The 25,893-nt window shown below is 35.8% G+C and overlaps 3 protein-coding genes and 1 long non-coding RNA gene across 5 annotated transcripts in view; 2 read left to right on the top strand and 2 right to left on the bottom strand.

The window, feature by feature from the left end:
• The window catches only part of LOC127792999 (receptor kinase-like protein Xa21), a 33,531-nt gene extending 20,406 nt beyond the window's left edge, over positions 1-13,125 (top strand). Inside the window, exons 1-4 of one of the 2 annotated variants that reach the window (XM_052323728.1) lie at positions 4,362-5,405; positions 10,128-10,346; positions 10,490-12,430; positions 12,541-13,125. In XM_052323728.1, coding sequence (XP_052179688.1) covers positions 4,481-5,405; positions 10,128-10,346; positions 10,490-12,430; positions 12,541-12,887 — 3,432 coding nt within the window. In that variant the 5' untranslated portion in view covers positions 4,362-4,480 and the 3' untranslated portion in view covers positions 12,888-13,125. Of the gene's footprint in view, positions 1-4,361; positions 5,406-10,127; positions 10,347-10,489; positions 12,431-12,540 lie in introns of those variants that run through there. The other variant, XM_052323727.1, reaches the window with a different exon arrangement.
• LOC127793007 (probable LRR receptor-like serine/threonine-protein kinase At3g47570) overlaps positions 1-25,893 on the top strand; it is a 62,819-nt gene that overhangs the window by 18,609 nt on the left and 18,317 nt on the right. The window lies entirely within an intron of this gene.
• Positions 15,218-15,896, bottom strand: LOC127793008 (uncharacterized). Its single transcript, XR_008021256.1, has 3 exons — positions 15,823-15,896; positions 15,669-15,744; positions 15,218-15,387 (listed from the first exon to the last, which is right to left on the bottom strand). It is a non-coding gene; the product is annotated as an uncharacterized LOC127793008 (long non-coding RNA).
• On the bottom strand, positions 19,462-21,819 carry LOC127793001 (LRR receptor-like serine/threonine-protein kinase SIK1). The gene is made up of 2 exons (XM_052323730.1): positions 20,296-21,819; positions 19,462-20,130 (listed from the first exon to the last, which is right to left on the bottom strand). The coding sequence occupies exons 1-2, from the start codon at positions 21,767-21,769 to the stop codon at positions 19,775-19,777; spliced, it is 1,830 nt and encodes a 609-aa protein (XP_052179690.1). The 5' UTR covers positions 21,770-21,819; the 3' UTR covers positions 19,462-19,774.

The raw sequence follows: 25,893 nt of genomic DNA, 5'->3' as shown, positions 1-25,893 counted from the left end.
GTCCAATAAGCATAATCTTCACCATCCAAAGGAATTCCAAACTTGTTATGGATCACAAGAGTAGTAATTTCAAAATTCGTATCCCCTATATTTATCTTGAATTTGTTATCTGATTGACGTTTATGACACGAATTGCTGGCATTTGAATAAAAAGCCCTAACTAGATCCTTATAGATACTTCTATGGATAATCAAAAAATTCTATCAACCAAATTCCTTAAGGGTTTCAATATATGGAAAACCAGTTGATTGCAAAAACCCTATATCCAAGTATCGTCCTGCCATAATTTCCCTGAATTCAAAATTAGTTGAATACCTTTCTTGTTGACTTGCTGAGATGAAAGGACGGATTTGAGGCATAGATGGAGGCAGTGGATGGCTCAAGGATGCAATTTCCTTGCCTTTCCGTTTGTCCTTGCTCGGATTCTTTGTTCTGGCCATGAGAAATGAAATAGATGCACTTGTCATGAGATTGTCCGAGACAATCGTAGGAAGGAAAACTGATGAGATGAAGGATGAAGAGGAAATGAGAAGGAATCAAAGAAAATGAAATGGCCGAGAATGGAGAGAAATCACATAAGGGCGGGCAGAGTTCGATCAAGGGAGCAAGAGAGAGGAAAAATTGACCGAATTTAAAAGAAAAACTAGGGTTTCGAATGCGAATGGTCACCTAACCCTTAAATAGATCGACCCACTTGGTCGACCGATATCGAGTGCTTTGTCAACCAACAGAATAATAAACTCACGCTTGGTTGACCGATGCTAGGATTCTGTCGACTAATAGAAGAGAAAATATAGACTTAGTCGATCGATGCTAGACTCTTTGTCGACCAACAGAATTAAAAATGTACACTTGGTCGACCGATGCTAGGATTCTGTCGACCAACAGAAGAGAAAATATAAACTTGGTCGACCGATGCTAGACTTTTTGTCGACCAACAGAATAAAAAACGCACGCTTGGTCGACCGATGCTAGGATTCGTCGACCAACAAAAGAGAAAATATAGACTTGGTCGACCGATGCTAGACTCTTTGTCGACCAATAGAATAAAAAATGTACGTTTGGTCGACCGATGCTAGGATTCTGTCGACCAACAGAAGAGAAAATATAGACTTGGTCGACCGATGCTAGACTCTTTGTCGACCAACAGAATAAAAAACGCACGTTTGGTCGACCGATGCTAGGATTCTGTCGACCAACAGAAGAGAAAATATAGACTTGGTCGATCGATGCTAGATTCTTTGTCGACCAACATAATTAAAAACGCACGCTTGGTCGACCGATACTAGGATTGTGTCGACCAACAGAAGAGAAAATATAGACTTGGTCGACCGATGCTAGACTCTTTGTCGACCAACAGAAAAGAAAACATATGCTTGATCGATCGATAGATGACATTTAGTCGACTAACTTAAAAGTTTTGTCGACACATAGAGATGGTTTTATCATATAAAATCTCGAACAATGAACACTTTGTCGACAAATTATCTTATTTTGACGAGGGTGCATTAACAAGGCAACAATGGTGAGAGATAAGGCGAGGATGGTTAGAGACGACCATGGAAAGGAGAGACAAGACGACCAAGTATAGAAGTGTTAAATTTATAATTAATCGAGACGACCAAGTATAGAAGTGTTAAATTTATAATTAATCGAGAGGTGTTTTTGTCATTTAAATATATATTTATCAACCATTTTGTACAAGGAAGCCTTGGATAACACTTCAATTTAATTACACTTAGTCTTGATTTTGTACCATATTATTAAAGCTAATTATTAATTCGTGATTTTACCCCCTCTCTATCTATCTCTCTCTCTCTCTTTCTTTATTTCTTTTTTTTAGTTTTTTCATGTTTTTTCTTTTGTAATTTATACTAAAAGGATGAAGATGCAAACAAATATATATATATATATATATATTCAATTATCAAGTTCCTAATTCATTTTTAGGTTTTCCGTTATTAGTAGTTTGGAAAGTTGTAGGTCGCTGCACGGTCTTTTCTCTTTTTTCCAAAAGGGAGGTGTGTCTTTTCAACTGTGATCTTTAGAATAAATGAGTATTGACGATGATGCTAAAATAATTGGCTTAATTTGGTTATGTTGACTCAACATGAAGGCTTTGTTAACAGAAATCTACACAAAAATTAACAAAAGATTGGTAAAAAATTAAATAAGGGTTGTTATATATATATATATGATGCATGTTTATTAGCTAAGTTATTAAATGTATTTAAAGGCTTTGTTTGAGATAAGAAACACTTTATATTTATATTTTAATTTTAATTTTATCATCGTTTAAATTTAACTATTAATTTAATTTAAGTGGGTTTTGTTTAGCTTTTCTCTCATATTAATTTTTAAAATGAGTAGAATGTACAACACATATTTATGATTGATTGAGGAGCCGTATGAAAATGACCAGCCTCTGAACACCATTCAAAAAGTGGGCAAAATTATTCAAAACATCAATTGTTACCTCAACAGGTTTTCCTCGATTCAAGTGCAGTTAACATTAAAATTATTAATTTAATTAGGTCGTCTTGACTTGGACATGACTTTGTTTCGATCAGCCCCAAACATTAATTAATGCAAAAGTTTATTAGGGCTTTATCCCTACTGACATAGGCTTAAAGAAATATTAATTAATACATGATCTGTAACCTGACCCCAACCCCTTCCTTCATTATCTTTGGATTCTCATTCTGGTTCTGACTCCACCACACCACACTACACCACCTGCTCCTTGTCCAATCTTTTAGAAAAAAAGAGAGGATAATATAAGAGAAAGAAAAATAAATGGTGAAAAGGACGTCTGAATCAAATCATACCAGACTAATTAACAAAGTTGATGGTCCATGAGGCCCACTCCACTCCACTGTGCAAATATCCGGACTAAATAGAGGCCCATCAGAATCCCTACTAACCCAGCCCTTGTCTTCACCACATTGATTAAAGCGATCTTTTATAGACGGCAAGTGTGTCCATTTGAGACCCCAGCCAGACAGAACAAATTATAGGTAATTGGTGGTCAAGCATGCTGATCTTTTTACCCTGTTGGAGGAGAAAACCTTTCCACATAAGTTGGGGCCACCACCTTATTACTCTAAAGGATGATCTGTTGCCTACTACCAGAGGTTATTATTCTATATATATATATATATATATATGTAAAGGGCAAAAATAAAATAGAAAAAGCAAAGCAGGTTCGGGGTGCTGAGTACTGCCTGCTTGCCTGCCTGCCAGCACTACTAATGATTCTGCCGGATTTTTCTTTTCATTTTCTAATCGCAAGCTCGCTGCCAGCCACATAATCCAAATTATTTTCTTCTTTTGCTTCACAAATTAATTAACTAATTAATTAATGTCAGGCTCAGGATAGGACCAACATGTAACTCCAGACAGTATGACTCAACTTATGCTTACTTCACATCAACAGTACATATCCCAGATCATGTGTTTAACTTGCGAAATTCTTGGGTGTTTAAAGTGCTACAAAATAACTAATTCATGCTTGAATAAATAAATACAATTAACTTGGAGTTTAGAGCTTTAGACATGCCCAAACTGAAGGAAGGAACACTTTTCCTTCTTGGAGGCTGTTTGGGGTTTTTTTTTTTTTTTTCTCCCTTAACTTTTAAGCCTTTTTATTTATAAGTTATGTAAATATTAAAAGTTGAATAAAGTTTAAATTAATAATATAATTGAATAAATATATTTTAAGTTATCATTTATATAGTTATGTGATTAGTTTAAAAAAATTAGTGAATTATGAAAACTTAACAAAAAGATTAAAGTCGACATATTAGCCTCATTATTTTTATTAATTTCCAGCCATACGCTTCTTCTCTAACCTCTACCTCCCATCGCTTTGCTTCCCCAACTTTTTTGGTCGCCATCGTCGGTCATCGCTATCGCCCCCACCAGTCGCTTCTTGTCGGCCATTGTCCCTATCTATCGCTGTCTTATCGACCGTTGACCCCATCATCCCATCGTCGATTGCCCCTATCTGCTACGCGTATGTATATATATATATAATACAAATAATAATATTATGTTAATATATTTTAATAATTTATTAATATTTAATGATAAAAATTTACATCATTAAACACCATGTCTATTTTAATTTTTTGGTCAAGTTTTAATAATTTATCAACTCTTTCAAACTGAATACATAACTATTAATTCATAAATTAAAAACATATTTATCTAAATATATTATCAATTTAAACACTACTTAATTTTTAATTTAAAAATTAAATAACTTAAAAGCTATATATAAAAAAAAAAAAAAGGGTAACCAAACGGCCTCTAATAAGCTGTATAACCTATAAACTAAAAACAGAGCTTATAAGCGGTGAAACCGGTAAGCGATGTGGCTGCCCTTCAAATGTCTCTGCTCTGTGCAAATGCCTTATTAAGCAACTAGTATTGCCCTTTCCCTCCACTTCTTCCCTGTAACTCTGCAGCTCACGTGCCCATGGAGGAATGCTTCCATATCTTTGTTGTCATGATGTTGTTGCTGCTGCTGCACGTCCCAGCAACCTGCTCAGCAGCACAAGGCATCGATACTGATCTATATGCTCTTCTAGAACTTAAAGATAGCGTAGAGTTCGATCCCCATCGTGTCTTGGAGAAAAACTGGACAACCACATCCTCATCCTCATCCTCATCAGTTTGCAGCTGGGTTGGAGTTACTTGCAGTGAGAGCATCCCCCAAAGAGTTGAAGCCCTGGAAATTCCAAACATGCGCTTACAAGGTACCATTCCCCCAAAGCTGGGGGACCTCTCTTCGCTCACCCGACTCGACATCAGCAACAACACTTTCAGCGGCCCTCTTCCTGACGAAATGGCTAATCTTCGTCGGTTGAAATTAATCAATTTTGAACACAACCAATTCAGTGGAGAGATTCCGAAATGGTTGGTAGCATTACCCGAGGTGCAGTACTTGAACCTTGGCCGAAACAATTTCTCAGGGTTCCGAGCTTCCCCCTCTTTTAGTCCAAACTTGGAGTATTTGAACGTCTCGTTTAATCAAATAATTGGAGAGATTCCACAAGAGATTGGCAATCTTAGTAAACTGAAGAGTTTGGACATGCACTTCAATCAGCTGACGGGTAATATAAGAACCATGTATGGCATCCCATCGCTGGAACATATTGATTTTTCATACAATAGCCTATCTGACATGCTTCCTGAAGATCTCTGTCATTCTCTTCCAAATCTTAAATTCCTTGGGCTGTCATGGAACCAGCTAGTAGGCAAATTCCCTTCCAGTTTAGCCGAATGCTCAAAGCTTCAGAGCTTGTTGCTGTCATTTAACATCTTTGAGTCAGAGATACCCGCTGGGTTTGGGAACTTGACCATGCTCCAGGAGTTGGCTCTTGGTGGCAACATGTTGACAGGTAGACTTCCATTCATTTTTACTTAATTGTGTTCTTATTTTTAGGTTATCGATGATAGCCCGAAGTTACGATCTTTCGGGTGTGTAACGAGCAAACTCATTGGAAATGCTTATTAGCTCACAAATCATTTACAGTGGAGGAGTGTTTGTTAATTGAGATATGAACCATCAAAAAGTGGGAAAATATAAAATATTTTAAGTAAAGATATTTTTTATTATATTTATTAAATTTATTTGATAATTTACTAAAAATATTTCTTATAAGTATTGTTGATAGTGAAGCCTCAACTCAATTAGGGCCGCGATATGGAAGGTTAATGGGCTTGACCCATTTAGCAACCTTCCGCGGTCTGTTAGCTTCGTGGCCCATCCGATGCTCTCCTATATAAAAGGCTTGGTCTTTGTTTGTTTCAATCGCATCTGATTTTTAGCCCTAAATCTGCCGATTTTCTCTCCCAGAACCTATCATCTCGTTTGGCTATTTAAACCCTAGTTGCGATCCATGGAGGATCATCGGTGCTCACTGATTTCTTTAGTCTACTGCTATCATCTTCCTCTTTAGTGCTGTTTGAGTCCTACAGATCTTGTGTGTTGGCTCGTTTATGATTGTAAGCTATTACTGTTACCATTTTACATACTTGTCTTGCTGTATTTTGTATTGAGTGTTGACGAGTGGAGGGTGTATATCTATCATTATTATAGTGTAGTGAGCTCCCTTAAACAGGAACTCAACGTGGACGTAGCCCTATTTTAGGGTGAACCACGATAAAAACCTTGTGCCTCTTTTACTGTTTTTATGTTTGTGCTGCATCGATCTATTTTGTGTTATCAGTCATTGTTATTATTTTCCTGTGTTATAGGTGGTTGGGACATTTGTCTGTGTGTGTATGTATGTCTCAGCCCAACAGTGGTATCAGAGCCCTAAATCGATTACCTTGTTTATCTTGCTGTTTGTTTTCTGTTCGTGTTTGGGTAACTGTCCTCTAGGGTTTTATGAGAGATTCAGCCAGTGAGGGTTTACTGAGAAAATCTCCAATAGTGACTAGAGGTTAGGGTACCCGATTGCAAGATGACTACCACTAGGTTTGAAATTGGGGTTTTCGATGGTAAAGGGGATTTTGGGAGTTGGAAGAAAAAGATGAGGGTTCTGCTCTCACATCATAAATTGGTCATTGCCCTAGAACCAGATGATAGGAAATGGACTAGGGAACAATTAGATCAGACAGCTGAGATTAGGGAAGAGGCTTATAACCTTATTTTTCTGCATCTAGGTGACAGTGTCATTCGAAAAGTAGATGGAATAACCTCACCTCTTGATCTTTGGAATAAACTAGAATCATTATATGCTGTTATGGCTGCCCCTAATTTAGTTTATCTTAAATGTCTGTTATTTAATTTCAAAATGGACACCTCTAAGTCTATGGATGAAAACATAGATGAGTTTACTAGGATGTCTCTTCTTCTTAGGGGAACTGATCAAGCATTAGGAGACACTAGTGAAGCAATGATCTTACTAAATTCTCTACCTGATGATTATAATGTGGTAAAACATGCTCTTCAATATACTGGTATAGTCCCCACACTTGAATTAGTTATGTCAGGGATAAAGGCTAGAGAACTAGAATTAAATGCCTCTAAGAAACATGGTAATGCCCTATTCACAAAAGGGAAATTTCAGAAGAAGCAATTTAATTCTGAACAATCTACTGGATTTAACTCTAAGGGCAAGAAAAAGGATAACAAAAACCTAAATGGAAATGTTATCATTGTGGTAAGGAAGGCCATATTAAAAAATACTGCTATGACTTAAAGAAACAAAATCAAAAGGCAAACTCGACTGATCCTGTAGGAACCTCAAATTGTTTAGCAGAAGTCTTAACTGTTTCTGAAACTTCCTCTAGTGAATGGATTATGGATTCAGGATGTTCCTTTCATATGAGTCCTAACCTAGAATGGTTTCATAATTTTGATGATAATGAAAAGGGAACAGTCTATATGGGAAACAATCATTTATGCAAAGTAGAAGGCATAGGGAACATATCACTTAAACTCCATGACAACAACTTAAGAATTCTCACAGGGGTAAGATATGTGCCAAATTTAAAAGGAAATCTAATATCACTTGGTACTTTAGATGAACAAGGGTTATCCTATAAAGCTGAAAAAGGTTCATTGTTTGTATTTAAGAATGATAAGTTGGTTCTTTCTGGTACCAAGAAAAATGGTTTATATGTCTTGAATGGTTGCTGTTCTTCATACTTGCCTGTTGCATGCACTATTAAATCTGAGGGAACAGATCTATGGCACTTGAGGCTTGGTCATATGAGCTTGAAAGGTATGCAGGCTTTATCAAGCCAAGGCTACCTAGGTTCTCTGACACCTGGCTCTATAAATTTCTGTGAGTCATGTATCCTTGGCAAGCAATGCAGGTTGAGCTTCCCTAAAGGAACTCATCTTGCGAAGGCATGCCTAGAATACTTACATGCAGATCTTTGGGGTCCATCTCAAACACCTACTCAAGGTGGAAACATGTATTTTCTCTCTATTATTGATGATTATACTAGGAAAGTCTGGGTTTTCTTACTTAAATCTAAAGATCAGACATTAGATAAATTTAAGTCATGGAAAACTCTAGTAGAAAATCAATCAGGAAGAAAAATTAAAATTTTAAGAACAGATAATGGGTTAGAGTTCTGCAGCAAAGAATTTAATGAATATTGTAGTTCCCAAGGCATACTTAGGCATAGAACAGTAAGATATACACCCCAACAAAATGGGGTAGCTGAGAGGATGAATAGAACTTTATTAGAAAAAGTCAGATGCTTATTACTTACTGCTAACTTATGGGGGTAAGCTCTAAACACTGCTGCATATATAGTAAACAGGAGTCCTTTAACCGCATTAAAACTTGTTTGCCCAGAAGAAAAATGGACCAATAGGAAGCTAAACTACAATTATCTTAAAGTTTTCGGGTGTGAGGCCTTTGTTCATCAGTCAGAGGGTAAGTTGGACCCTAGATCTAAGAAGTGTATATTCTTAGGATACCAAGAAGGGACTAAGGGATACCGGCTATGGGATAGGACTTCAGGTGGAGTAAAAATTATAATAAGTAGGGATGTTGTATTTAATGAAGATAACTTCCCTTGCAAATCCTTAAATAAAAAGGAAGAAACTTCAGAACATCATGAACATAGAGGTGGAAATTATATTGAGGTGGAGCACCGAGTTGGTACTCATGACCAGCCGATAGTACCTAATCCTCAGGAGTCTGATCCAGTGTTAGACAGTAACTTAGGTGGAAATTCTGAGCACTTAGGTGAAAATTCTGAGCCTAACCATAATGAAATTGAAGTTGAAGAGGTGGCTGTAGACACCCCTCATCCAGATCTCAACAACTATCAACTTGCTAGAGATAGAGGTCGGAGAGAAGTAAGACCACCTGTTAGGTTCGGCTACTCCGATTTAATTTACTGTGCTCTGTTAGCAGGAGCTGAAATGAAATCTACTGAACCATCTTGTTATGAAGAGGCCATTAAATCTCATGAACACCTAAAATGGAAACAAGCCATGGATGAGGAAATGGCATCTTTAAAATTAAATGGAACGTGGAAGTTGGTTGCAAAGCCTGAAAACCATAAGTTGGTAAAGTGTAAGTGGCTATATAAACTGAAAGAGGGAATGAACAAATCTGATCCTATTAGGTATAAGGCTCACCTAGTTGCTAAGGGGTTTACCCAAAGGGAAGGGATAGACTATACTGAAATTTTCTCACCAGTTGTAAGGTTTAAAACAATTCGACTAATGCTAGCTATTGTTGCTCATTTTGACTTAGAACTAGAACAATTAGATGTTAAAACAGCTTTCTTACATGGGGACCTAGAAGAGCTTATATATATGGATCAACCTGCTAGATCCTTCTCATCCAGAACATGTTTGCTTACTTAAAAAATTTCTATATGGATTAAAACAATCCCCACGGCAATGGTATAAAAAGTTTGATGATTTTGCATTGAAAGCTGGTTTTGTTAGAAGCAACTTCGATGCCTGTTTTTACTTTATAATATCTGATGAACCTGTTTACCTGCTTCTATATGTTGATGACATTTTATTGATTAGCAAATCTAAGTCTAAAATTAATAACTTAAAGTCTCAATTAAATGCCAACTTTGATATGAAAGACTTAGGTTCTGCAAATAAAATTCTTGGTATGAAAATTGAAAGGAATAGAAGCAAAAATTATATGAAAATTGCCTCTTTTACTGTTTTTATGTTTGTGCTGTATCGATCTATTTTGTGTTATCAGTCATTGTTATTATCTTCCTGTGTTAGAGGTGGTTGGGACATTTGTCTGTGTGTATGTATGTCTCAGCCCAACAAGTATGTTCAAATAAATTCATCTTTCCTCCTCAAAAATAAATTTATTTAGTACCCTTACAGATAAAAAGAATAATTTCTAAGTTCTTAATATATTCTAAAAAAATTAATAAATAATTTAAAATATTTTTCCATATTATTTTGATCATTTCGTATAATTTGTAAATCAATTTGTGGGAGCTTGCCCAGAAGGAAGCTCAAAACTTGATCACAACTATAAACAATTAGCCTTTTGCGATAGCAATATTAGCCCGCATGTAGCTATCAACACGCTTCGTGTATCAAAATTTGGAACAGGTCCTCCAAAATATATGTTTATGGTGTACTTCAAAGGCATTTTTTCTTGCAGGAGGAATTCCAGACGAGTTGGGTAATCTAATTTATTTGGAGGTCCTAGCCCTGGAGAACAATAACCTCAGTGGAAGCATACCATCATTCATCTCTAACTTGTCTTCATTGAAAGTGCTTAATCTTCACTCAAATTACCTCAGTGGTGGCTTACCAAAAGAAATCGGCAACTGGAGTACTTCAATCACACAGATTGACCTCAGTGATAACCATCTGTTAGGTAACATTTTGTCCTTATTGGGCGAGTTTACAAATGAAGACCATTTTGTCATTATGTTCTTTATCAACCTTTAGAGAACAAAAGAAATGATTCATTTCTGGAAGTGCTACCAATTATCCTCGTGTTTTTATTTGATTTGGCAGGCGAAATACCAGATGAGATTGGTGCTCTTTCAAGCTTAGAGATTTTAGCGATCAACTTCAATTATTTGTCAGGGCAAATTCCCACTTCAATCTTCAACATGTCAACCTTGGAAATGCTTTCACTTGCAGAAAATAACCTTACGGGAAATCTACCACCAATGATGGGTAATTTGCCTTACAATCTAGAAAATCTTTATCTTGGAGGAAATCGACTCAGTGGGAGCATCCCTGACTCTATCTCTAATGCTTCTAAACTCGTCATCCTAGACCTCTACGCCAACAACTTCACAGGTCTCATTCCTGATTCACTTGGGAATTTACAAGAACTAGAATATCTGAGTTTGGGAGAAAACAATCTCCAAGGTGGACCAGGACCCGTTGACCACCTGAGCTTCACAGAAAACATTCTTGTCAGTGGATTATCTTCGCCTCCTCCAGAACTTGGATTCATCACTTCCTTGACAAACTGTAAGAAACTGAAAAGGGTGTATATAAATAACAATCCATTGAATGGCCGCCTTCCGTCTTCCATCGGGAATTTTTCTGGTGCCCAACTCAACGCTTTTGTGGCATCTAAATGTGGGATCACAGGCAATATTCCCAAGGAAATTGGCAATATAAGCAGTCTGAAATCCTTGTTTCTCGACAACAATTACTTGAATGGATCCCTTCCAAATACATTCAGTGGATCATGGAAACTTGACAAACTTGTTCTTCCCAACAATGCTCTGCACGGGTTGATTCCAGAAGATCTATGCCAATTAAAATATTTGGAAATCTTACATTTGGGTGGAAATCACCTTGGTGGTCAATTGCCAGACTGCCTAGGAAATGTTACATCTTTACAATCCCTTCATCTAGCCTCCAACAATTTAACATCCAAAATACCAGTAAGTCTGTGGAGACTCACAGACCTCTCTGAATTTAACTTGTCCTCCAACTCCTTCACTGGCAATATTCCTAGCGCTATTGGTGGTCTGCAAAACCTGGCTAATCTTTCCTTGGCAAGTAATAATCTTATAGGAGAAATTCCAGAGTCATTCGGCAACCTTGTAAACTTGTGGTCCTTAGATCTGTCCAATAATCATCTCACTGGAAAGATTTCCATGTCACTGCTTCAACCTTCTCTTCATTTTTTTAACGTATCAGGTAATAGCTTGAGTGGGAAAATTGACCCAGAATGGGAATCCAGAGGGTTTGGACAAGATAGCTTTCTAGCAAATGTAGGATTGTGCAGTCCCGTTTGGTCGAAGTCCTCAAATTGCTCTGACAGTCGTCTTCACCTTACCAGAACAAAAAGTTTGCTGTTGTTTCTGTGTGTTTTCTTGGGGATTGCACTTTTGATGGTAGTCCTTTGCTGTGCATTTTTTCTGGTCAGATGGCGACGAAAACATCAATTTCCAACTTCAAGAATTACACACCAAGAAATTGAACGAGCTACTAATGGATTCGATGAAAGACAGTTGCTAGGCACAGGGAGGTTTAGTTCAGTGTACAAAGGGACTCTGAAAGGGAAAGTCGTGGCCATAAAGGTGTTCAATCTGCAGCGTATTGCATTCAAGAATTTTGATGCAGAATGTGAAATTCTGTGCAAAATTGCCCATCAAAATCTTACTAAGGTCATTGGCTTTTGCTCTAACACTGATTTCAAAGCTTTGGTACTGGAGTACATGCTGAATGGCAGCCTTGAGAAGTGGTTCTATTCTCTTGACTCTTTCCTGGATATAGGGAAAACGTTAGGGATAATGATAGATGCAGCACTTGCACTGGATTATCTCCACGATAAACAATTGCTTCACTGTGATTTGAAACCAAGCAACGTTCTGCTAGACAAAGATATGGTTGCACACTTGAGTGATTTTGGCATTACAAGTTATTCCAAGGATGAGGAGAGTGTGGCTCAAACCAGCAACCTAGGCACCAGTGGGTACTCAGCTCCAGGTTATGCTTCTATCTTTTACTACACTTTAATAATACTTATGCTGGCTGCTTTTCTATCTATTTTCTCATGAACATTCTTTTCAAGAAGTTAATCCTAGTTCTTCATGCAGAATATAGACCGGAAGGATCAGTGTCGGCAAGATCAGATGTTTATAGTTTTGGGATTACATTGATGGAAACATTTACAAGGAAAAGGCCCACTGATCAAATGTTCGGTCCGGAATTGAGCTTGAGAGATTGGGTAAAAGAGGCCTTGGATAGCAGTACTGTTCATCAAGTTGTGGATGCAAGGTTGATAGGGGAAGAGGAATTTGAGGCAAAGGTGAAGTGCGCGTCATCCATCTTGGAACTGGCATTGAAATGCTCTGAAGAATCGGCTGAAGAAATGATGGATATCAAAGATATGGTGGTGAAGCTCAAGACAATAAGAGACGATCAAATCCCTAAAAAACATTGACTGACGATTGGGAAATGTTGTGTATTCAACTGTGTGTGTAAGTGTGAGTGTGTGTCCCATATTAATTGTGTAAGAGTTATGCTACTTGTACGCACAAAGTTGACCCACAGTTGAGAATTTGTGATAAATTAATAATTAAAATATTACGATAAATTGACAATTAAAATATGGTGATATTTTTATTTGAAGGATGATATTTTTAATTTAATTATGGATGTATGAATTTCGATTAAGAAGATGATAAGGATTTGAATTGTTTTTGTTTGGACAGTAAGGTGTAATTGGTAGTGCACTTGTTGTTGTATCTCATCCCTTCACTACTCAGACACTGTTTGTAGAAGTTCGTAGATCTCATAACTTGGATGGCTCTATTTTACTGTTTCTTATGGATGATGGCACGATGCATTTGTTTTTATGTTTTTTAAGAGGTATATTTTATATATTTATAAATAATTTAATCTTAAATATTTTTGTTTTTAATTATAACAGTGTATCATTCACAAATGAGCCAAACAGAAGAAAAGTAAACAGAAATTTTAATAAGGCAAAATGGATATTATATATTTAAAAAAAAAAAATTATAGCTCTGCAAATACAAATTCTTATCAGTTGAATGATTAAAATTGATGACTTAAAGAGATGATAGTGGGTATTTATATTTTTGTTCCTCATTTGAATTCGGGTCTTAAGATTTTGTGAGTGGGCGAATCCCTTGGCTCATGTCACAGCTACAACTGCCGTTTGATCGGGCAGGTGGATGGGTTGGTTCTATTTATATATATACTAGTGGTGAACCCGTGTGATAATCACATGGGAAAATTTAATTTAAAAATAAAAAATTAAACTTGTTATTTTAAATAATTTTAACAGAATTGATAATTATAATTTTTTTTAATTCTTAATTATTTATCAAAATTTAAGTTTAATTAATTATTCGCTATTCAATATGCTAATGGAGAACACTTTTAATTCAATGTACAGTCATTCAATGTGCTAAAGAATAATTAACACATTAAGTTGGTCACTTGACGAAATATTTATAATTTATTTATTTATTATATTATATTTATTTATAAATAAATATTATAAAATATATAATATATTCACTTAAAGACGTTTATTATTTTCTATTTATTATATTATAATTATAAATATAAATTAAAACTCTTAAATATGAGTATAATTTTCTTTTCTGAAAGGCGATTTTCTTTTCTGAACTTTTCCCTGTTGGTCTTCCTTAGGTTTCTTTCTTTGAGGGTGCGTTTAATTGTAAGGATAAAATTTGGGTGGAAAGAAAATGAATTTTAAGGAATTAAATTCCTGAGAAAATAAATTCTTGAAAATTGGAAGTTTAAACCGTTTGATTAGTATAATTTTATTATTTTCCAACTTTTGGTGTTTAATTAGTAATATTTTTCATAAAATTTGGTCATTTTCCTAATATTTCGTGTTTGATAGGTATTATTTTTTATGAAAAATGACCAATTTTCCGTGGAATTCAATGGTGAAATTGTATTGAAAAACATTGAAAAATTAAAATAATAATTTATTTTAAATTAACCTATTTTAAAAAAAATTTGTTTTCCAAACTTATATTTACAAAATTACATATACACATATATATACATACACAATCACACGTACAAATATACACATTTTCGCATACAGAGACATATATATATATACATATATATATACACACAGATCCATTGCAACCTCCTGCTCACCTACTATAACGCCCCGTTCCCACTCGCGGGTGTTACCGACGATAATCTCCTGGATTCCTCGCCCTAAAGCTCGAATTTGAAGGGTAGACTATGTTTCGTGACGAAACGCCCTAGGTGGGAACTAGGCTTCGTCTAACCCTTCACTTACCCAGGATCCATAAACACCCTAGGACCTTGCGAGTTTCTTATGAACGAAGAAATAACCCGCTACACCGCCTAAGGGCCTCAGGATGCTTCTTAACACCGGGCTAGACTAAGGGGAAATTCAAACTCAGAAAATCCTCCAAATTTCCAACATTTCATCACTCGGGGACTCTTTCGGGGAATTTTATAAATTTTTCTATAGCCCAAAATCTCCCAAAATTGGGCCCTATTATTCCCCTAATTTTAGAATTTTTCCCTTTTTTCTTTTCGCGGGGGCCCTATGGCCGGCTGGGCCCGGCAGCGTGCTGCCTGGGGCGGCCGCAGCCCGCCGCCGCGCGCGCGGGCGTGCCCCCTGCTACCGCCCCGGCCTGCCTGCTCCAGAAAAGTCCAGCAACCTTTTTTTTTTTTTTTTTAATTTTACAATTTTCCAACATCCCAAAAATGCCCAAATTCTCCAAATTTTTCTTACCATATATACACATCAAAATGTACCCTTTGCGCTTAAAGAAACCCTTACAAAAGGCATATACAAATTAAGCAAAAATTTACACCATTTGGAAAAATATACAAGATTCTTCATGCTCAAGCCTCTTTCTCTTACCAAACCCTTCCATAGCATGCTTCAATACCTACAAGAGGTCAAAATAAACCTCATGAGCTCCAAGAGCTCAGTAAGGGTGCAATGACATAAAGTATGAAAATTAACAATATAGATGCCAATGCCATATGCAAGTGCCTAGGGTTCCAATACCTCAACCATTAAGGTTAAAGGCTTCAACATACCCACCCCAACACACAACTTCATGGCCATGAGTCTCATACACACAAGCATATGCAAATCAAGCACAAAAATGTTAAAATGCATACAAGGGTCTTGCTAGCCACCATCCACTTGGGGCTTTCCCCTTACCTCAATACTCCATGGATCTTCAAGTTTCCAACAACTTCAAGCCTCCAAAATCACTTCCCTTAATTTCCTCAAACTCCTTCATGAAAAACAAGCCTAGGATCATAAAGAGATCCTTTAAAAAATGAGAAATACAAGAAGATTATATAACTTTTACCTCTAGGCTTCTTGGACTTCTTCTTCTTCTCCTTTTTCTTCTTCTTCCTCTTTTCTTCTTTCACTTGAATGGGAGAACTCTCCCATCCCTATACCTCTCTCATATATATATATATATATATATATATCTTACACCTTTCTCCCAACCTCCAAGGTTTAATATGAACCTTTGGATCTCTCTTGAGATGGGAGAATTAATCCCCACCTCTCATTAAAATCCTTATTCTTCCATTTACATAACACACCACATATATATGTATGCATATATATCTTGAAAGTCAAGCCTCCCAACACCATCATCACACTCTTTAATGGCTTGAGTGACTAAAATCACATAATATCTCCTTAAATTAATCCCTCATTCTCACTCATAAATGCTTGACCATTTTCTTTTCTTTTTGCATTTTTCTTTTAGGCAACATAATGATTGCCCTTAATAAATGCTTGAAAAACCACTTTACTTTCCTTTTCGAATTATCTTAATCCACTTTATCTTCTCTCAACATCCACATATATATGATCATGTATGGCTCCACCTATGCACATACACATACATACATGATCTTTCTTCCCAAGACTATGCCAAGTGTCATCACTAGACACCTACTTGGCCTCCAATCCTTAATCATGGCCATTGGATCATGTCTTACATCTCAAGACACAATTTTTCTTTTCCAATTAATTTTTTTTTTCTCTTCCAACATCATAAAGGCCTTCATTAATGGTGAGAGACATAAATATTTTCTTTTAAAATTAAAGAAAAGCCACCATCATTGCCTCATTAAATGCTTGAGTGACTAATAATCTTTTTCCTTTAAAATTTCTTTAATCACTCATATATTCTCAAAATATCTACACAATACTCATGCCCATAGATACACTTATGCACAACCCTTTACACATGCACATATATACATGCATGTCTCCCATGACCAAAACCTTGTCAAAATCACCATTAAGACTCCCTTGCTTGGTTTATTTACCAAAATTAATTTCTAACATTTCACTTCAAGGTCAGATTCATCCCGGCACCTAGCTGGGACTTTTGTCCATACCAGAGCCGCTTCCATCATGCTAGCCTCATAACACCTGACCACCCTTCAGGCTCCAGCACTTTGTCGGAGGCTATCGGCAAAACCTGCGGCCCATTCGGTATTTTTCGCTGTATTATAGCGATACCGAAAACTGTCTCTAGTCCAACTTCTCTTGACACAAAAAATCATATCTTGGGACGCTCACTCGTCCCATGCCTTTATTCCCGGTCATCCGAGTCCCGGGGCCTTCCCTGCAGTCGATTCGGCCATTTTTTTTTTTTTGCTACCCCGCTGCTCACAACCACCCTTGGCTTCTCACACCATTCAAGGGCCTATTAAATGTAGCTAAAATTCTTACTCCCAGCACTAGGCAATACCCAAGGTCTATACACAACCTCTTATCGGGTCTCACTGTCCAAATTACCAAAATACCCCTGCCTCGGTATTATGATACCGGCCTAAGCCCTTCCATCCCAAGGGCCTTCTTTGGCTTTCCTTTCATTTTTCTAACACTGGTAACACGGGGTGTTACACCTACTCGCCGTCGCTTGTCGCCGCTGACTCGCTTGCTCACCCTCTCTCGCTGCCTCTCTCTTTCTCGCTCGCTCGCTCTCTCTCGCTTGCCCTTCCTTTCGTTCTCGCACAAATACATATATATATACACACACACATACATTTATATATATATATACGACATCTCTCTCACTGCCTCCTCGCTCATCGCAACTGACCTACTTGCTGGCTCGCCATTTCTCTAGCTCGCTTGCTCTCTTTCTCGTTTTCTCTTTGTCCCTCTCTCGCTACAACTTCAATGGTGAAGTTGAAGGAGATGAAGACGGGAGCACAGTGAGTTGCTGCTCCATTTGCCTGGAAAATCGGAACTCCTCCCCCATGGAATTTGTTTTTCATGATTTAAAGGAAAAACTATCACATGACAAGAAATGAGAAAATGAGTTTCCCGAAAAAATTTTGCTATCAAACACTACACAAATAAAAAGTTGGGTGGAAAAGATGTATTTTTTCAAGAAAAAATTGGCTATCAAAAGCGGCCTAATTTCTATCATATGAAGCTAAGAACTTCACTCTATCTCAAAGCTACACAAATTCAGCTTAGTTTTTGGGTGGCCAAAATCATGATTCGGAAGAAATTCAAAAATTAAGGTTAGGCTTTTTTTTTATTGTTTTTAGCCTATTTTGAGTTTTTAATTTTTTAAAATAATAAAAAAACGTTTATTTTATTATTTTTTAAAATGTATTTTTGAAAATAAGAAATTTTTTTATAAAGAAAATCTAAAATAACAAAATATTATTTTGATTGTTTTCATGTAAAATAATTTCTAAGTACAAAACATGAAAATTATATTCATTTTCATATTTTAGCTGTAAAAAAGAAAAAAAATTATAATATATTTATATTATAATTAAAAATATAAAATAACATATAATATATTATTAAGTAAATTACACATTATATAAAATAATATTTAATATAAATTATATGTTAATAATTGATTTATTAAATTTATTATTTTTGCATAACATTAAAATTTTATTAAAAATAGTTAATTTTATCATTTAATAATCAAATTTATTGAATAAAATATTATAAAATAATTTTTTTAAAATTTTATAATAAACTCGTTTTTTAATATTTTATTTAATTTTTTTTTAAAATAATAAAAAAACACATTTGAAAACAGATTATCAAAATAAAATATTAAAAATAAATTAAAAATTAAAAATTAAAAATAGAAAGAGAACGCAAGGACTTAATATAATTAGGGTGAATAATTCATTTCCTGAAAAATGATATTTGTAGGATATTTTAAATTTAGGTATAGAATATTTCATTTTCATCTCATCCAAAAGGTCGTGTTTAAGAATCTCTGAAGCTGCCCGACCCCACTTCCCATGAAAAAGTTGATGTTCTCTTGCTTTTGAGAAAGTGATAGATTAAGTGATCTTTTAGGTAAGGCGTGCTGGGATGCAAGATCATCATCATCATCATGCCTCACATAATATCTTATAGATTTTTAATATATTAATATTATCTGACAACAAAAATAAAATTATATAACAATATGTTATAAATATACGATGAAAATAAAATAAATTATGAGATCAAATATTTAAAATATAAATAAAAAATTATAACAAAATAATCCACACATCACTAAAGTAATAGATGATATCCAAAATATTTTTAGTCCCAAGTTCAAATAGTACGATAGGTAAGGGTTTTTCAACTTAATATTACTTATTTATAATTTATTTGGTTATGTTGTTGTGAATTATTTATGATCCGTAATTTGAATTTTATTAACCAAATTCTATAATTATATATTTGATTTATTTAAATGTTCTTTGTACGTATAAAAGAAAAAAAAAAAACCATTCATTCATTCTCTCATGGAGGTCCACATTGTGGCACGTTTGATTGAATAGTGTCGGATTAAGATGCCAAAATTATCAATTTATTTTTATTTTTTACATTGAGAATGATATTTTCTTCCTTTTCTTTTTTTTTTTTATAAAATATTACTTCACTACAAATTTTACATTCAAACAAATAGAGCGGTGAGAATAAACATGAAGGTGAAGATGCAAATATCTATAGTGATGATAGAACGTTGAGATAGAGAAGATCTAATTTGATGCACATTTTATGCCTTCCAGGTATTATAACCTATACCTTCTAGATTAGACGTAATTAAGAAGAAGCACCCCCCATGCAAATATCTATAGTGATGATAAAATGTTGAGACAGAGAAGATTTATTTAATTTGATGCACATTTTATATATGTCTTCCAGACACTATAACCTATACCCTCTAGATTAGAGGTAATTAAGAAGAAGCCCCCCCCACTTATTTACTCAACTGCAGAAGGACTGGACACTCTTTTGAGTCTTGGAAATCATCATCGATGTGTTTGAGGTAATTGTTCATCTCGTATGGTCTTGAGCTTCTCCACCACATATTTGATATCCATCCTGTCTGCGGCCACTTCTTCAGAGCATTCCACAATTTCCACTGCCAGTTTTAGGATGGATGTCACGCACTCCACCACCTTTGCCTTAAATTCCTCTTCCCTTATCAAACCTGCATCCACAACTTGATGAACAGTACTGCTATCCAAAGCCTCCTTTACCCAACCTCTCAAGCTCAATTCCTCACCGAACATTTCATCAGTGGGCTTTTTTCCCGTGAATGTTTCCATCAACATAATCCCAAAACTATAAACATCTGACTTTGCCGATGTTTTCGGCCAATTTTCTGCACAAAGAAGCACTTAAAGACTCAGTATCTAACATCATCTTCTTATGAAAAGGGGGGTATGAGATGATAATAAATGAAGATAATTGATACGAGTGTCTTTGATAAGGACCATCACATGTATTAAAATAGAAAAAAATAAAGAAGCGGAAACAGAAGCATAACCTGGATCAGAATACACAGTTGGGTGCAATTTTTTAGGCCTAGCATCCTGCTCCACGTCTGAAGGAGGCTGCTGCTTCTCCGACTTTGTAATGCCAAAATCACTGAGATGAGCGACCATATCCTCGTCTAGCAGGACATTGCTCGGCTTCAAATCGCCGTGAAGCAATCCTCTTTCATGAAGATATTCCAATCCAGAAGCCACACCGATCATTATCTGCAACCTCCGCTTGATATCCAGCTGGGAACACTTCCCCGAGTGCAAGCACCCCTCAAGGCTGCCTTCTGCCATGAACTTCATCACCAAAGCTTTGAATTCACTGGAAGTTCCGCGGCCCATCACCATAGCCAGAGAAGTTAACGAGCAACTGTTGATGACCGGAGTGAGATTCGGAGGGCTACCCAGCCCCCGCAGCCTCTTCGACTCTGCTTCGAAATTTTTCAATTCAATTTCCTCCAGCTTGAACACCTTCACTGCCACCATAATGTCCTTTTGGGCTGCTTCTTTCTCATCTTTTGGGCGACGCAGACTCCCTTTGTACACCGAACCAAACCTCCCTTCTGGTTCGAGTTTGTTGTTTTCATGGAATCCATTGGTTGCTTGGTGAAGTTGTTTGTAAAAATCCACTCTAGCTAGGACACGCTTAAGCACCACGAAGGCGAAGCCCAGGGCGAGCAAACCGATCGCAATCCCCATGAAAACACACACAAAAAGAGAGGTCCTTCTGGCATTGTAAAGAGGAGGGCAATGGCAATCCAAATGGTCGTTCGGCTCGAAAGCATCCTTCCGGAACTTCGTGAAATTTCCTCCGCAAGGAACTTTCCCCTTCAATTTATTATTCGACACGTTGAGATACGTCAGGTTCAGGTCCGATAGCTGCTTTCCGGGAAACTCTCCGAACAGATTGTTAAAACGTAGATCTAGGACCTCCAAATTCTCCAGATGGCTGATATTCTCCGGAATCGAGCCGTAGAATTGATTGTTCGCCAAGGACAGATGAGTCAGGTTCTTGAGTTGTTCGACCTGTTCAGGAATCCAGCCGGAGAGGTTATTTTTCGACAAATCCAAGGTTTCCAATGCAGAAAGATTACAGATCTCGACGGGAAAATCCCCTTCCAGAGAGTTGATGCTCAAGTTGAGGTGAACTAGGGCTGAGAGCCTCCCGAGCTCCCGGGGGATGGTGCCCTGTAGGCCCATTCCAGAAAGGTTCAAGCCTTCAACTCTTTTGTTGGGATTGGAGGTGCATGAAACTCCCATCCAGGAACAGACCCCGGAAGATGGATCGGCCGTCCAGTTTTTTAAGAGAACGTTATCACGGTTCATCAGTCTCAGTTCGAATTTCAAATGGAAAAGAGTTGTTTGATCGTAGAAGATACTGCGGCGGTCATCTGAAGGAGTCGCCGGAATGCGCAGTGGCAGCAGTAATATGGCAAGAAGAATACGTAAATGGAAAAGATTAGTTTGCTCCATGAGCATGAGCTTGGGAAGTTGGGAGATTTTGTGTAGATTGTGGAGTTGCAGAGGCTTAAGCTGCGGACCATGGCGACGACATATATAACACATTCCTATATATATTAATTAAGCCACCCAGCAAAAATATAACATTTCCGACGACCGCATTATATGTACATACAGGTTTATACATACATGTTAAATGATAATATACATAATTAATAATTAAATATATAAAATATACAGACTTATACATAATCTTATTTTAATTATTAAATACGTGTTATATGTACATATAAGTTTATATATATTCTTATTTTAAATTTATTTTCAAATTTATATCTATACTTATTTATTGTCTCTTCTCTACTCTTTCTTCTCTTTTTGCGATGGATGAAGCTTGGGATTCACTTGCATTGCATTTGGGATAAAGCAATTGGGCTTTATCACTCATCTTCATCCTTGATGAAGCCTAATTGGTGCGAGACAACAGCGGCAACGGCTAGATGACGAAAATGCAACAACAAGGCAACAATAATAACAAAGATATATCAATGAGGCGCATAAGGTGGCGAGGCGACAACTGCGATGAGGATGCATCGATGAGGTAGGCGAGGTGACAACGACGACAAGGATGCATCGGCAAGGCAACAATGGCAAGAGGTAAGATGAGGATTGCTAGAGACGACCATGAAAAAAAGATAGAAAAGGGAGACGAGCCGACCAAACATAGAAGTGATAAATTTAAAATTAATTGAGAAGTATTTTTGTCATTTAAATATATATTTATCAACCATTTTGTATAAGTACCATTTTTCATTTCACAATGCCTCCAGCTGACATGTCATCTAAAAAATTAATCACTACACTCTATATCTATTTATCTACACATTAATAAATTTTTATTTTTTTTTACAAATAAGTGTCGCATGGACCACACCTCTAATAAGATTATAAGTTTATAACTAAGTAAGATGGATAATCATATATATATATATATATATATTATAAGGTTATTAATTAGTTGGTTACATTATATTAGCAAAATAAATATTTTAAAAGCTATATTGTTATATTTTTATTTTTTAATTTTTTTATTCATATATTTGAAAAAAGAATAATGAGGTACTAACTAGCATCCAAGGTAGTGCTACTAAGCCAGAAGAAATAATTATGGTTTAGAGTTAAAAATTAACAGATAGATCATGATCATCTATACACATTGCATACAAGATGTTCAAATAGTGTTGAGATTATTGTTTTGCGCGATTCTTGTTGTTCGTATTTTTAATTTCGATAGAAGAAATAAATCGTAGACAATGTGTATTTTATCGCATTATGTAAAATAATGAATCAAACCCATAATTTATCGATATAAATCTTAATTTATCAAAACCTGACTACTTAATTTATATCCTCAGAGCACGGTACACATTTAGTCTTTGTTCAGGATGGGATAGCTTTAGTATAAAAAAATTATCGAAGCAAAGGAGCTTTGCACAAATAATAATAATAATAATAACAATAATAATATTCCAAAGTAATTGAGCCTGACCCTATGCATCCTATACCACGGGATTCACGAAGTTCTCACTCACTCATGTACTATATCTATATAATAAAACACAAGGGTTTTTGAAAATGTCTCAAGGAGAGACATTTTAATGGCTGAGATGATTTGTGATGCATTTGATGGCTGGGATTAAAATTTTTCCCGCCCACAGCACAGCTCCCTCTACCTCTCTCTCTCTCTCCCTCCCACCCACTCCCTTTCTCTTTCTGTCTCTCACAGACGCACCCACCCACACCTCTCTCTCTCTCCCTCCCTCTCTTTCTCTCTCTCATAGATGTGTGTGTGTTTATTTACTAACTCTATGTGTATCTGTGTGTATATTATGTACATGTGTGTGTTCTGTGTGTGTATATATCTATATGTATATGGGTGTGTGTGAGGCGGCCGACCCACCGTCGTTGCCCCTCCCTCTGTTGTGCGGCCGTCGTCGCCCCTCCATTTGCCGTTCGCTGCACCCCCTCTCGGCCCACTCACTGCCTCTCTCTCTTCTTCTCTGTTATATATATAGATATATACATACACACACAGGCACAAATGTTCTCCCTAACCTCCTCTCTCTGTAGATCTAATGCGTGTTTTCCCCTTCTTCGTTGCTTGGACCCCGTTGTTTTCCCCCTTTTTAGCTTTTTTGTTGGTTGATATGCCTTCTGATTTTTGTTGGGTTTTGGATCTTTTCCATTTCTTCGCAACTATCTGGTAGAAGAATGCGTTGGCTACTTGAGACTTCATCGCCATCACCATCATCTAAAAAATTCTCATTTGGGTTGTCGGTGAATCCAACCAGCATATCATTCACTGTCGTCTCTTACAAATCATCTAAAAAATTCTCATTTGTTGAAGTTGTTGTGAAGATTGGTTTCTCCTACAAATCGAAGCTTCATTAGTTTTCTAGAATACAACCAAGAAAAACAGATTTGATATATAACATTGTGATATTTGCATCTCTTTGACTGAGATTTGAAGTGGGGTTACTTGATTTTATTCTTGATTTTGCTTCTATGCAGTTCTCTGCTTGATTGTTTGTGGGTTCTCTGTTGAAATTGTCTATTACGTAGTTTATTGCAAAATTGAAAGTTGCAAACCCAATTTTAATCAAGATCTAGGGTTGTCCGCTAATGCTTCTATTGGAGTGATCGAAAAAGCTGGAAGCTGAAAGCAAACTTCTTTGATGCAAATTACAATCTCTACCTTTATGGGTACATTACATATATAGATACAGTGATGGGATGCGCATTCATCACCAGATTTTGAGTGAATATCCATATTTAAAAACAAAAAAAAAAGAAGAAAGCGTTAAAAGAGAAACATAATATATGGTGTAAAATAAGAAGAAATATAATTTATTAAAAAAAGAAAGTTAAAAAGAGGGTGATGCACTTAAAAAAAACCTCCTACAATTCACTCTTTTTAACTATACAATACATGCTAATGTCTAATCTATTAAGAAAGAAAACTAAGAATAAAGAGAAAGATAATAGGATTAGAGGAGGACTGAAGTAAAGAGTACTTTTCAAAACCATAAGAAAATGACTTCCCTTGGAATTTTCTGCTCTTTCTTCACATGCTATAATGAATGAAGTCTGGAAGTGAAGAAACCTATATCAAAAATAATATGTAAAAAGAAACCTAATGATTAATATGTAAACTTATCAATGGGGTTTAAGTAAAAGAAACCTAATGAATAATATATATTTTAAATTGTTTGTGCATAGTAGATTAAGCAAATTAAGATGCAAGAAATTAAGTAAAATGGACCTTCAGATAGATCCCATTCTGAATTATAAGTAAAAATTGTCCATGAACTGTTACGTCGAGATCCTCTGTTTACGTAAAGAATAATTAATTGCTTTTTAATTTCGTAACGTAGGTTAAATTAATTATGTTTGTGTTTTGAAAGGAGTTTCCTTTTCGATCTTGAAAGCCAAAGCAATATAACTACACAAGTTTGAAGCCTTCAAATTTACTATATATATATTAAGACCCACTCAATGATTAATAATGAGCACATTATTTAAAATTGATATCTCAAAAGCCATACCCTGAAGGTTTGGCTTGGCTGCTGGGTGGTGGTGAGTTCCAAAAGCTCATTCTCCTATATCATGCATGGTCGAGAAATCTAATATTCGGGAATACAAGAGTTTTCGATTGTGAGCGGTAGGGAATTTAAGGTTCTTTGATTTTGAATTGAGGTTCCCCCTTATTGATGGTCGGGGTCATGACGAGGATTGATATGTATTGTTTGATATTTAATTTATTCAAATAGTATAACACTTACTAATGTATTTTATTATATAAATTTAGTAAAACGTTAATAAGTATATAATAATTTTAATTTTTGTTTTTTGTTTAGTGTTTACAATTTTTTTTACTTGCTCTTATATTTTGGTTTGCAATATTAGTGAACATTATAAATCTTATATATATATATTTTATTTAACCTTTGTGGAGTGTTTAATACAAGCAAAATTATTATAACATAATGCATATAAATTATTTACACCGTGTCTTTCGACACGGGTATACGCTAGTATATATATATATATATATATATAAAATAAAAGAAAGCTTCTTTATC

This window comes from Diospyros lotus, unplaced genomic scaffold (assembly GCF_014633365.1).
Source record: "Diospyros lotus cultivar Yz01 unplaced genomic scaffold, ASM1463336v1 superscaf1, whole genome shotgun sequence".
In the NCBI taxonomy this organism is placed as follows: domain Eukaryota; kingdom Viridiplantae; phylum Streptophyta; class Magnoliopsida; order Ericales; family Ebenaceae; genus Diospyros; species Diospyros lotus.
Note: the sequence above shows the minus strand (reverse complement) of the source record. Positions and strands in the feature narration are given on the sequence as shown.

Coding starts and splice junctions, on each gene's coding strand:
- LOC127793001 (XM_052323730.1), bottom strand. CDS start 21,769: ATGCTCATGGAGCAAACTAATCTTTTCCATTTACGTATTCTTCTTGCC. Junction 20,131..20,295: donor AACTGTGTATTCTGATCCAG/GTTATGCTTCTG, acceptor TTCTTTGTGCAG/AAAATTGGCCGAAAACATCG.